This window comes from Oryzias latipes, chromosome 5 (assembly GCF_002234675.1).
Source record: "Oryzias latipes chromosome 5, ASM223467v1".
NCBI lineage: Eukaryota > Metazoa > Chordata > Actinopteri > Beloniformes > Adrianichthyidae > Oryzias > Oryzias latipes.
In genome coordinates this window covers 9,970,829-9,984,432 of record NC_019863.2, presented here as the reverse complement: position 1 = coordinate 9,984,432, position 13,604 = coordinate 9,970,829, and the positions used below count along the sequence as shown (strand labels likewise).

Here is a 13,604-nt window from a genome sequence, read left to right as displayed (position 1 = left end):
AGCTCATGGCGAGTAACTCTCCCCTCTTCTTTTGTCAGGTCTTGTTTGATGATTTATTTGAAAAGTGAGTTGGAGGAAGCGCAATATCCCTGCACTCCCGGTGTCCAAAAGTCTTTTGTTTCACCCCCAAGTTATGCTTGTAATTTGATGATGCTGGCTTAGGAGCTTTCAGTTTGGATGGGTTGCTGAAAAGGAGCCAGAGGCCGCTCTCCGACTCTCACTGTGATTTCCAAAGGTTCACATTTAAGTGATTTTTTTTTCCTTCTCTTTCTCTCAAGAAGTGGCAATATTATAATACTCGTCAGTGATGAGTCATTCCGACTCCTGGGGTCTCGGAGAAAGCCATGCGGTCGGTGTCTTTAGAAGGGGAAAATATTAATGACCGTTTCTTAAAGACCTGGTTGCGCCACTGCACTTACGGAAAAAGGGGAAAAACAAAGCCAGAACTCTGGAGCTGTACTCCTGGGCCCACTCTCTTCCTTCCTGTCTGGGGCCTACCGACACACTCGCACAACAGACACTCGAGCCAGAGAAAACAGTTCCCTTTACTATGGGCCTCAACCAGACAGCCTGCCGAGAGCTCTGGAGGAGAGGAGGGGCTAAAAGCCTGGGCTCTGTGTGCATGTGTGTTTGTGTACGCGCGTCTTTGTTAGGTCCAACGGGTTCTGTTCTAGAAGACAGAAGTTCCGTTTATAGCAATGTGAGCACACTTTCTACTGGTACTCCTCTTACTTAAGATGGGATGCAGTTACATCCAACGCTAATAGAGCTGTTCCACAAATCCGACTCTGTTTAGGGCTAAAAAGGGTTCAGTTCACTTTCAGTTTTTTCTGAAAAATGTTGGTTTAACCTTTTTAAGCAGCAGAAAACTCCTTGACGGTCTATGATCAGTCATTTAAGTGTATCATAGAGGTGTTGTGTCATGAAGCAGCAGCCAACTTTTGATTTAACAAATTAAGGTGACAATAAAAGTACTGTTGGGTTGAAAAAAATGTAAAAGGGAGAAGTGGTTTAACAGATGGTGACAACAATTAGCAGTTCAGTTTTTATTAAGGTCCTCTCAAACGCCACATTTCATTTCCTCTTTGATGCTGCTGCTTTTTGGTTGATGTTAAAGTTAGATGCACATACAGATAAAGTTGTTGAACCAAATGTTTAAAAAAGGAGAAAAAAAGGAAAGTTGAAAAGCTGGTGTGCGTAGTAAGCTGTGTGTGTTTGTGTATGTGTGTGTGTGCGTGTGTGTGTGTGGGAGGGGGGTTGGTGAACATCTGGTTATGTTTTTCCTGGTGGGCTGTGGTTTTGGCTGCTGTTTGCATCTGTGTCAGTGTGTGTTTTAGTGCCTCTCTAGTTCATTATGTCAGCTCTATTACTCTTCATTTAGCATTTTCCTAAATGTTACATTATATGCTGACAGTTTTGTGTAATCTACGTGACGTGGATGCATTCTGGCTGCCAAACTTATGTTTCCTGCTGCAGCAGAGGGAAGTCAGTCAAGGATTTACCCTCAAAACTACAATCTCAGTGCATTCTTGGAACGACCAGTTAGAATATCTTTGTTGGGTCAAGTAGCACTTGTGCTGAAAGAAATCACAACAAAACTAAAATCCACGCAATCATTTTGGCTTTCTTCTTGACTTGCATGTTCCATTTTCTTTAATATAACAGGTTTTTAAACGTTTATTTTTATTTTCCCAAATATATTTGTGGGTACTTTTCAATGTATGCTCTCTTAAGAACTGTCATAATTTTTTTATTGACAAGTTTATATACCAGGTCTTAACATTATGTGACCCAACAAACAAGAATGGTTGTGAAATTGTGTGTAAAACCACCCCCATCGATCAAAAGAACGGTTTATTTTCTTAAAATTCTTTAGGCTGTCAGTTTATTGTGTCAAATCCTTCCAATTTGCCTGCAATGATTGGTTTGCTGCTCTTTTATGTTTGTTACTGTAACTCGTCTTTTTACCCGACGTTGATTGAGCTATAGCAAAGCCTCAATTCTTCTCTTTGTCATCAGTTTTGTTGTGGTTTGTTGGTGGAATTCTTGCGCCATTGCGTGACCCAATTTTTGCCAAAGCATAATCTCTATTTGCAGATGACCTCGTATTTGATTTTAGTGAAAGACTTTGTGGTTGACTCAACATGCAGGATGCCCTGGTAGACAAGCATAGGAACTTATGACTCGTCTGAGAGCTTGCTGTCATCTTGTTTTTAGACATTTTTCCTTTGATAAACTCTGATAAATACGGAGCCCATGACCTGACATGGGTTAAAAAATATAACTAAATTTTTCCCACGAATTAGGATTTTGTTACCGCGTAAAAGTATTTTGTTCCCCTCGAAGTAATAATTTGTTCCTATGAAATAGTAATTCGTTCCAACCGAAAGATTAAATCATTCCCACAAAATATTGATTTGTTTAAACAAAGAAATATTTAAAATGAATAATCCTAAAGGCAGACTTTTTTTCTCTTGCATGAACTAGAAGCAGTTACTTGTCAGGCAGTCTCTTTTCTTCCTGATTATGTGGAAAATGAAGCAAATCTCATTTTTTAGATTTGCCAAGTTTTGCTTTGCAAAATGTGTAATTACACTGTTTCCATTAAATCATTTATGCAAATAAACACAAACCAACTCACATGATAAGTTATTTCAAAAACACGGATGTGACCAATTCTTGGGTTTACAGCAGATACCTTCAAATTTCTGTCTGCATATTTTTCATTACATCGCATGAAAGACACAGAGGATGTTTAGAGATCAGATTTATTTATTTGTAAAAAGCTCTATTCACGTCTCCATGTCTGGTCCATACGATCAGACATGGTCCATACGATCATTTAAAGTCTCTTCCGGCATAGTGAGCTCTACTCCCGCTGCAACGGCCGCTTTCCGCCCCTGCTTCCGTGTCTCTGTGACTCGCATTAGTTCAAATGGTAAAAAACAAAAACAAGAATCAAACTAGAGGACCTTTTTTTTTTTGTCTTGATAAAAATACGAAAAATATCATAAGATGTAGGAGGCCCAACAGGTGGCCTGTCCATCCCATAGTGGCTCTCTCTCTGCTGTCCAGCTAGTCGCCCGGCACAGCGATCACCTCGCAATAGTCAATGGAAGCATCAACGATGCTGTGGCAAAATATACTTTATTTATAATATTGCTTTAAACCACTTATCTTATTTACGGTAAATATGTAACAGGAAGAATTTAAGTTTATTTCCGGTTGAAAAACCGGGTGTGTAAAATGTCACTTTGAGGGAACAAATTACTATTTCGTGGGAACGAATTGGTAGCTTTTATTTTTTATCCATGTCAGGTCACGGGCTCCATAGATAAAAACACCACTTTTAAAAAAAACTCAAATGCAGGAAAAAAAAAAAAAACTCAAATGCTCACCTGGGTCTGTTCTTTTTAGCTTAAGGTGAAGGTACAATTCGCCAAAAAATGTTGTATGCTTCAGACTAATTTCAAAGTAGATTGTTGCCCCCTGACTCACGAGATTTATGGGCAGTGATCTCTTTCATTTGTGTAAAATGTGACAAGCTAACTATAGCAACTTTAATTTTCTGAAAAATTTGTTAATATCAAATAATAAGACATTTCTCTTCTACATTTCTTGTATTTAAAAGAGATTAAAGACCGTTTATGATGATTATATTGTATTTGTATGGTCAATAGAGAAAAATAGATAAGCAATCATGATTGTTTTTATAACAAATCAATAAAACTAAAAAATATTACAGAATTTGAAATGCAAACCTACTTTCATATACAGTATATATTTTTCAGAAAACATTATATTGAAAGATAGTTAAACAACTATCTTTATTCCTTTCAAACCTTAAAATATATTTTGTTGTAAAGTTAACATGAAGTTAAATCTGTTTGAAGCTCCTGATCCAACACTGACATTCTGTTTTTTCAATTAATGTGAAACATTAGCACAAGGCCACTCCTAAAATTCACTCAAATATTTGTAGTGCCACCTTTTTCTATATTTTTTCTCTTTTTTATTATTAGATAGCTTGGTATCTATCTGTGAAAACAATTGAGGCCATACAATATTTTTTGCAGCTGTGCAAATTCACTAAAGCTCCTCAATGGGATTTATCTTAGTCTCCCTTCTTCTTCAACACCTACTCACCTGCCCCTTAACTTCTTCCTTCACAGTCTCCTGTATCTCCTCCCTCTGAGACAGAGGATTGCTTGAAATATTTGGCATTGTGGTCCTTGATCCCACGCTTTGATTTCGGCTCAAAGGACATATATTCCATTCAGTTTCAAAGAGTTACCTTGTGTTCTCCCCTTCAGTTTATTAACTTGTTTGTAAATTGCTAGTAAAGTTTTCTAATAAAGTTGTAAAGTTATCTATTATCCATATCTCGAATTATCCTCTGCTGCTGTTTCATTTAGAAAATGATTTTACTGTTTGACACAAAGAATGTGTGTTGATGTGTGTCATTATCTGTATGTTCCAGGTTTAAAATGACCGATGCCCTGACAGGAAAAAAAAATCCTCCAAAACATAAGACCAGCTCGCGCATGACTCAAGTTGTGTAAATGTATGCCAAGTGTTTGAAATAATGACCTACTTTACAGCAAATCCGCCCATTACACAAACCTGGTGATAAGTCAGAGAGCACCCATCCCTTCTCAAAAGGAAGCCTTACTCTAATCTTCAAACCTTTGTTTAAAGCAGCTTGCCAAGGTAATCACATCTACACAGTTGATGAGTGAAAGTTTGATGAAATGTTTGTAGCAGTGTTGTTAAATGACGTAATATCTGTAACAAAATGGAGAACAAAAGTCCTTTGTTCTTATTGTAGCGGCACAAATATTACTTCATATGGTAGAACGTGTCGACTCAGATCCATTCCAGTTTTTTGAAACAGACTAGCGACAATTTCCCCAAGTATTTCCCAACTACTCCTTTTAAACATAGGATTTAGTTCTTTAGGCAACGGTGGACCACTTTGTTCTCGACTTGGCAAAGATTTGTGTGTGCTCATTATTTTATGCTTATTTTTTACTTAATTGTTTTTGAAAGTCTTTTGTGGCTATTAAAAATGTTCAAAAGAAAGAAAATGAATCTAACAAATAACGTCAAACGCAAAGGAGGCATTTTAAACTTCAGCATGAAGCAAAGATCACTTTTTTCTGTCTCTTTGGATAGTATCATGAAAAACTAAAAGTTAAATATTAATAATAATAACCCAGTAAGGATGTCACACCCATTAAAGAATCATGCAAAATGTTGTCTCTGAGTAACTATTAGGAATTTCCGAACCAACACGAGCTCTCTAGGCATTGTTTGTCATATCAATAACAGATAAATTCAAGCTGACCTGAGCTGGTTTCTATGTTAAAAACTGTTGACTAAGTTACTTATTAATGCCTTAAGACCGTGTCACACAGCCACTACCTATATTTTGCACATTTTCCACGTATGACATTCCAGTCTTTCATGATCCATCCTTGATATATGTAATTCTTTTCGGTCTGTTGAGAATTATGCAGTTTATGTGTAATTTACAAAGCGTGATTTTTGTGAAATGCATACGCAAATTTGTAGTTTTCGACAATCATTCCACGTATGTCCACGTATGTTTAAAGGACTTTTCACACGTGCACCACTGTTGTATAACTTTTGTATCACGTATAAAGAGCACATATCATGTTAAAATTACGTAAATGAGGCAGGAATCACTAATGAATTGCTAATAAATAATCGCACACATTGCTTTACGTGTTCTTTGTGTGTTTTTTTTCTCACTTCTGTGGTTTTAGCATGGTTCATTCGTAATACATCTGTGAAAACTTCCAAAGGTGGTTGACCTATACTAGTGCTGTGGGTTTTTGGGTTGTCTTGACCCATAGGGGGTTGTGGAGAGGGGCAGCTGCCTTTTAAGGGGAGCACAGGCGTGTCTTGCAGTTCCTTTCAGGCTTGTACGAGGTTATGACATACGAGTGATGCTGTTGAACTGTGCCGCTACGCCACACTTCAGTTGTTGGAAAGGTGTGTGCTCTGGCTCCTTACTATCCGCACAGAAATGCTGCATGCATGGGGTGTGCGAGGAATAAATGAAATGCTCCCTCTGATTGTCTCATTTGTAACCACCAGGCTGAGGGAAGTGGACGTGCAAAGGACGCACAAGGACCACGCACGAAACACTTGAACAGTGCGCATGGTTTAAAAAAATGACCAATCTGTACGACATTCCTTTGTTTCACCTACTTCACCCTTACTTACCCTTGCATGTTGTGTAAGTGTTTTCTACAGCTGTAGCCAACAGTATGCCAATAAAAAAAAATGTAATTTCCGCCCTATGGGCTCACTGTACGACCTATGAATTTGCTATTTCCTGCGGGCCACCTGTGTGTCCTGTACAGATTTGACCATTATGTGCCCATAGACAGCACACAACCACCCATAAGAGAAATTGTTAATAAAGCATTGCTTTCACATCCGTTCTGATCTGAATTGATTATATTAAACATACTTTCTGTGTTTATGTTTAGTATTGTTTTTTACTGTGTCAGCCTTATTGCTATGTATAGTTGCACTGTAGTTTTAGTAAGTGACCTGCTCGATCTGGTGGAAGTCATTGGCTTTTAGTCATAAAGAGACACACCTTCTTAAATGTTACTGGTCTTTAGATGAAGAAGTGCTTCCTGTTGTAGAAATCTAGGTTATGTGTGCTTTCTATCTCTTGGCACAAAAGACAAAAACAGACATGTTACAAAGTTTTGTTATTATTGTTTTAGTATGCTTTAACAAAAATCATAAACCACCGGCAATTTTTTACCCAAAGAAACCTTTGATTCATCACATCCTTTTACAACTTAGTTTAGGATCAGTTGTTAAAGTTACTGAGTCATGATTACATTTTTATCCCCTCTCAGATTGTTGATGGGCCTTTTGGTTCTGAATGAGCTGATCTGAAAACATGGAGAGGTGTAACAGAGACACGGCAGATCATTAGCACGTTGTTTGGCCGCCTTTAACCATCTGTCTTTATGGCCCTGCCTGTGAGCTGTAACAGTTACATAATGGGGTGAGGTTTTCAAGTGTGTGTATATGTGTGTGTGTGCGACAGAGAGAGCGAGAAAGAGAAAGATATGAGGAGGTAAGGACTTGAGTTAACATGCAATGACTCACCTTAGTGACTTTGTAGATACAGTGTGTTTGTTCTGCGTGACAGTTAAACACGCTGGACAAGGTCACGAGTGTTTGAAACAAAAGAGCTCCCATTGTGACCAGGAAAGTTACGACAGTTGTATGTTCGTTTTTTTTTTTTATGTAGCTGTTTATACATGCAAACCTGCTAAACAAAAAAGTCAAACGTGTTAGTGCTTAAATAGGAAGAGATGTGAGAGCAAATGAACCCGTTTGGTGGGTGGACTTTAGTTTGTAAGTCAATTGTCTCTAAGTTATTATTAGGTATTAGGTTGTTCAAGTAGTCAGTGTTTTTGTAAAGCAGGTCTTCTTTAAACACTTAAAAAGACATTACTTCAAGTTTTAAATGGTGTAACATGAAAATCAGGTCCTTTTTTTTTTACACATTGAAAATTCAATAGTTAAATATAGCCCAAGATGTTTTTTTTAAACTAGTTCTGAGGTTTAAAAGGGACTAACTTTTTAACTAACTTTAATTCAGGAAAAAAAAACAACTGAGGAAAACCACATCAATTGGGTTAAAATGAAACCATTATAACCCCAAAATGTTAGTATTGCTCCAAAAAACGCAAAAAATGAAAACCTAAGAATTGGGTTGAAGAAAAAACAGTGTGGGTTCCTTTTTTTTTAACCCCTCGACACCTATTGATCAAAATACATATCAAACCACTTATGCTACAAAATTACCATAATTAACTTCAAAGCCAAAATATAAGTATTTTTTTCATAGCAGGAAATAAATTCAGGCATCAAGGGGTGGATGTGCTGTTGACTCACATAAAAAGCAAAGGAAATGCGAGTGTTGGATATTTTATGTTAGTCTGAAATGTAAAGAACGTAAACACACCTATGCTCCTCACTTAATGTTTAATTTAGTTTAAATCTCTGGTTCTGTCTGGGTTTGTATGGTTCAGAAATACATCTTTTTCCCTGCATATTTCAATTCCATCTTTAGATATATAATTTTAGTGCAAAAAAATCTAAATTTTGTGCTTTTTTAATCTTTTCTTTCAATAAAATGAAAATTTTCTAATTCTCTTAATGTATTCATTTTGGGGAATAAATTCATGTTCGGTTTACATCCTAAGTTTAGCTAAAAAAAAACAGGACTGCATTTCTGACTGCAAGAGCCTTTACGAAGCAAAAATAAACAAACAAAAGAAAACATAGAAAATAATAGTTTCCTATGAAGTCTGAGCTAAGAAAACCCTTCCCCTCCCAAAATCATCACATAGTGAGCCTTTCCTTGTGTTTCAGGTTTTGCAAGGTCATGTGAAACATTCTTGGTTTGTTCTTTCCATTCAAAGAACCTGTACGTCACACAGACAGGGATGTGCGCTTCAATGTTTGGTTTTACCAGTAGTTGTGGAAATAGATGACACATTTTGAAGATGAATAAAATTTGAAGATGATTATGGTCTATCGTGTGACTTTGGAGTAGATGAGATAAAATTAATCATGATGTTGTTGGCACAAGAATACTGTGATTGTGAAACAGGAAATGTGAGTGTAGGCATTACATCTCCTGTGTCCTTTAAAATAAACGAAACAGGCAATTTCCCAATCGCAATCTAAATCTTTCAACACTTCTGCTCCTTCTGTCGATCACAGAGATGTCCAGATCACTGCAAACAGATGTGCTGCTCTGTGTGACTCATCCTCGTTTCCTTCCAGATCGGAAGTGAGTCACTTATTTGAAACGGGCAAAACTTAGTTGGAGATTTTCATTCATAAATCTGAACACTCTCTGGTTGTGCTGTATAATTATACCCAATGACAGTTGTCATTTTGATATGTTGTCAAATATTGTTTCATGACTTGCTCAGAGTGGGAGATTAGTGTTTGAAGTGAATCTGAAGCAAAACTGAACAGAAAAAGACCAATTCCATAGACTTCTATTGAGAAATAAACAGTCATTCTATTTGTCAGAATAGCCATTCTAGCTCTGATACCTTTTTAACATGTTCTTGCTAATCTTATAATGACATTTTTTTTCATTACTGCAAGTTATTCAGTTCATAAACTGACCATTCAGAAGCCTAAGTAGGCGGTCTCACACTGAACGTTTGAAGCGTTTGATTGACAGATTGTCTCCAGTCTGCTTTCAGTGGTCGGAGTGTTGACTTCTAACAAGCTCACTCCTGATTGGTGCGAGTGGATGCCATAGAAGCATCGACTCAGACTGATTCGGACCAATCACTGCATACTGAGTTCATCTGGTTCCAACATGGCAGCATCCATATCACCAAAAAAAAAGGCAACTGAATTGACTTAATTTCATTGGTTCCAGAAGTACCTCATTTTCTACGGATGACATCACACTTGCTCCGTCCAGTTGTCTTATAATGCCAACGGGGGAAGTTAACTACTGGTGGAACAGTGGTGATGAGGTACGCAACAGAGTGGGTGACAGGAATGGGAACCTTATAAGCAAAAAGAATTATATTAAGTATTCTAGAAATGATAATAAGAATTCATCTCTGAAGACAAATTTGTTTGTAATAGAAAGTCCCCCCCCCAAAAAAACATAAACGAGACAGCACTTCTATAAATCTATTTTGCACTTTGAGTAGTACATTTGACTTGTAAGTACTTTTAATCATAGGATTCTACTATCTTTAGAGGGTGATACAACTTTTGTTCTATTCTTTTTTGCGTTTTTACTTTCATGTCATACTCAAATACTTTGCCAAGTTGGAAGGTACCATCTTCTTAGAGAGCAGGATACATTCTCTAGGAACACCTTGAATGTCGGGAAACAAGAACCGTAAAGTTTAAGCGGGGATTTGTGTGTATGCGTTGGTTTGTGTTTTATTTGCGAGTGAGTACGTGTTTTTGTGTGTAAGTGACTGGGGGAAATAAAGGATCATTGTCTGCAGCTGGTGCGCCCACCACTCCTCGTCCCTGCAGCTGTGAGGAAATCAAACGCTCCTCTTTTCCTCCACTCTGCCCCTGTCACAACATGCGGATTCCTTATGAGGTCATTTGTGATGAAATGCTGTGATGGTTTGTTTAGTGCCAGAGGTACAGCGACAAAATGTCGGAGAAATGAAAATCGTTCCAACACCAAAATGAAAACCATTTTATAGGATTATTGAGCCGTGAGGAATGATTGATAGAACTAATAATGCAAACTTTAAATGTCACCTGCCTAAAACAGTAAATATGTCAATGTACTGTGATTAGCGGGTCAGAAAGACAGAAGATGACATTTAAGTTATGTAACGCAGAGTGAACAGGCTTTTTTTTTCTCCTGAATAAACCCTGGGGTTGGGTGGTGGGGGGTATCAACATGGCATTAAACAATTTAACTTCCAGGCATTTTTTGCATGTTGTAGCATTAACAAATCTCAATATCTTTGGAAAAATAACCCCGAATAATCTATTCTGTTATAAATCTGTACAAGTTTGTCAACAAATATCCAAAGCTGGGCAATTTTACTTCTACTATGGGTCTGATTTAAAAACTAAAGTAAGTGGAGCCAGGTCAGTTCACCAAACAGCCACTAGGTGGCTTGTCACAAGTCGGTTCTCACTTACTCCACAATAGTTCAACTTCATGAAAGAATGAAAGCTACCTTTAGATGACGCCTTTGTTCACCTGCGTTGTTGGGTGTACCATAAACTGCAGCTTCTTGGGGTGTTTTTATCTACTTCAATTCATTTTGATGGAACACTGATTGTTTGTTTGAATTCATTCACGACTCCTTACACTCCATCTAGTGCAGGACAATCAAGTGTCTTGGATTTTTAACACACTTCTTGTCTTTTTTCAAATGTTGAATATGACGTTGCCCAAGTGCTGAAGAAGAAACCTAATAAATATGAGCATTTCACGGACTATTTATGAACTGACTGTGTTCAGATGAAAAAACCTAAAGGCATTTTATTCAAATGGAAAATTGTTCAAACTCAAGGTATTGTGGTCTATATTTGCCAATTTACTGAGCATTGATGGATGCACGGTTTTAAAAAGACCTCCAGCAAATTTCTAGGGTGCTTGATTTTGACATAGACAGCACTACGTAATGGCAAATGCCTTATGTAGTGCACTAAGCAATGTGTTGTAAGGGAATACAACCTACAACCTTTCCATAAAAAAGTTATGTCATAGCCGTGTGATTGGCAGGTGACTGTCAAATCCTTTGTTCTAAAACAGTCTAGATTGTTTTATTTTTTATTATCATTTTTAAACTGTCAGGATTCTTTTTTTCCTACCTGTTTTGCCCTTTTTAGAAAGGTCAGGATGCAGACGCAACAACAACTGAAGAGCTGGCTTCACATACAAGACGTACTTCCCACACAAGAGATCCCAGTTAAAATCCACTTCTTTACCTACACTGTCAACTTGAAGACTTTAAATAAAACCCTAATACAATAGTTTTCATGCTAATTTCTCCAACAGGCTGTAGCGTAAAATAAATAAAAAAAACTTAAACGTTGTATTTTTTTTTTTAAATCCCTCTGAGATGCTTAAAGGCAGATGCTGATGCTACAAAAGCAGGATTTGAATCTTCTCCTCAAAATCCGACTGGAATATTCTCCAGTTATGCGTTTGTGGGTGTAATGCGGAGGTGGATGTTGTGGGTGGATTGACTGAGGGTGTTGAGAAGACCTGAAAAAAGCCGATAATGGGCCAGAGTCACAACACAAATATGAAAACCCTAATTATACTCCTGTATTTCACAAAAAAACAAGCAGTGCACTGTGGACTGTAGATAAATTCAGCAGTTTCACAGTAGAGAACACACTAACATTTCTGATGCTCTATGGAATATTAGCTAAAATCTAAATAAACTGTTCTGAAAACAATGAAAACCTTTGATAGTCAAACAATATTTTAGCTGACTTCATTGTAAAAAAGTATGCCAGTTATTTTCTAGCAAGCTATTTAGTAAAAATCCGGACAATTTTACTTTAAATTTTGTCAACAAATCATCAGATGGACTTTTGGGACAAATTAAATTAGTCTGGAATTAAACTGTTTTGGAAGCAAGTAGAGTTTTCTCTCTTTTTTCTTCCAGATTGTAACAGTTATGTCATCCATACGTCTGACATACATGTGTCAGCTCATGCAGCTTTCACAGATCCTTTTATACTAAAAGAAAAGCGTGCTCATTTTAAACATGCTAATTGGCTGTTTGTACGCAAAATTAATTTATGTTTGTAAGTGTGGAAGCTGCTCATTTTTTTATTTGAAAACATGACAGTACAGTAATTTAAGAGTATGAACAATACGTGGTCCATGTCTGTATGTGTGGTAGTGCATCGTCCAGATGTAAAGCGTGGGGAGGGAATGTTGGGCATTTGGCAAAATCCTTTTTTAACATTCATATATTATAGATAGTACAATGATGGATTGCATCCTTAAATATATCCTTATACAACCTTAAAACTTTAGGAATTTTAATGTGATTCATAATCGGTCAGCCACCTTTTGTGCTTAACCATTATTTGAAACCTTTATATTAAATGAAGACACGAATTTGACTGATTTTTGAACATTTTAAATATTGGCATTTACCTCTTGCACAGCCTTGTAGCCATTGCTGGAACTTTTGTGCTTCATTAATGACTATGAGAATATATGATTACATAAGGAGTAAATATTAGCATAAACTGGAATAACTTAAAAACGCTTTTAAGTTCAGTTTAATATGAAAACATGATGTATTACACTCATGTTAGTGTATTTGAAGAGCTTTTTATGTTGGTAATTACAATTTACAACACATACACGTGCATCATTAAACAGCCACCATTTTTGTAAATCAAATATTTAAAAAAAAACACACATAAATTAACTGCCCGGAAGAATGTGATACCAATAATTCTCACAATTTTCTGAAGATCTGAATTTTAGTTTTTTTAGGAAACCTATAATGAACAAAGTTAAAAGAGTTAAGAAACTATCTAAAAATATAATTTAACACTGAAAGCTTAGTGCAAATGTGCAGCATAGCAGTCACATGCAGCAGTAGGTTTTATGATGCAGTGCGGTCGGCTGATTATGCCTGTTGTAGATAAGCCACAGTCTTAGACTCTGCTTTATCTGCTTTTTCCGAACACCTCCAGCACCACAGCCATGCCACAAATGCTGTAAAGCTCCCTTTGTGGTGTCTGAGGTTTTTTTTAATATCTGTACCTTTATAAATATTGACAACAGAAGGGAAAATCTTTGAAATAAAAAAAAGCCAATTTCTTTTTTCATAAAAAAGACTTATGAATACTCCAAATGACGACAAATAGCATGCTTTTAAATATTAAGGATTATCCAAACGCGTTTTTTGTATGTGAGATTGTTGTAATGGCACATTGGCTGTGATTCAGAAGAGTCCATGAATGAACGGATTCTGTCATGAGAGCAGCGTGAGCTGCTGTGAATCCTCGGCGGCGCTGCGCCTTTAAATCCGCGCGCTCCTCCC

The 13,604-nt window shown here is 36.9% G+C and overlaps 1 protein-coding gene across 1 annotated transcript in view; it reads left to right on the top strand.

Annotated features, from left to right (window-relative positions):
* poc1a (POC1 centriolar protein A) overlaps positions 1-11,598 on the top strand; it is a 50,380-nt gene extending 38,782 nt beyond the window's left edge. The window contains exon 11 of the mRNA XM_020703157.2: positions 11,416-11,598. Within this exon, the coding sequence (XP_020558816.1) occupies positions 11,416-11,499 (84 nt within the window). The 3' untranslated portion in view covers positions 11,500-11,598. The remainder of the gene's footprint in view (positions 1-11,415) is intronic.
* Positions 11,599-13,604: the final 2,006 nt, after the last annotated feature.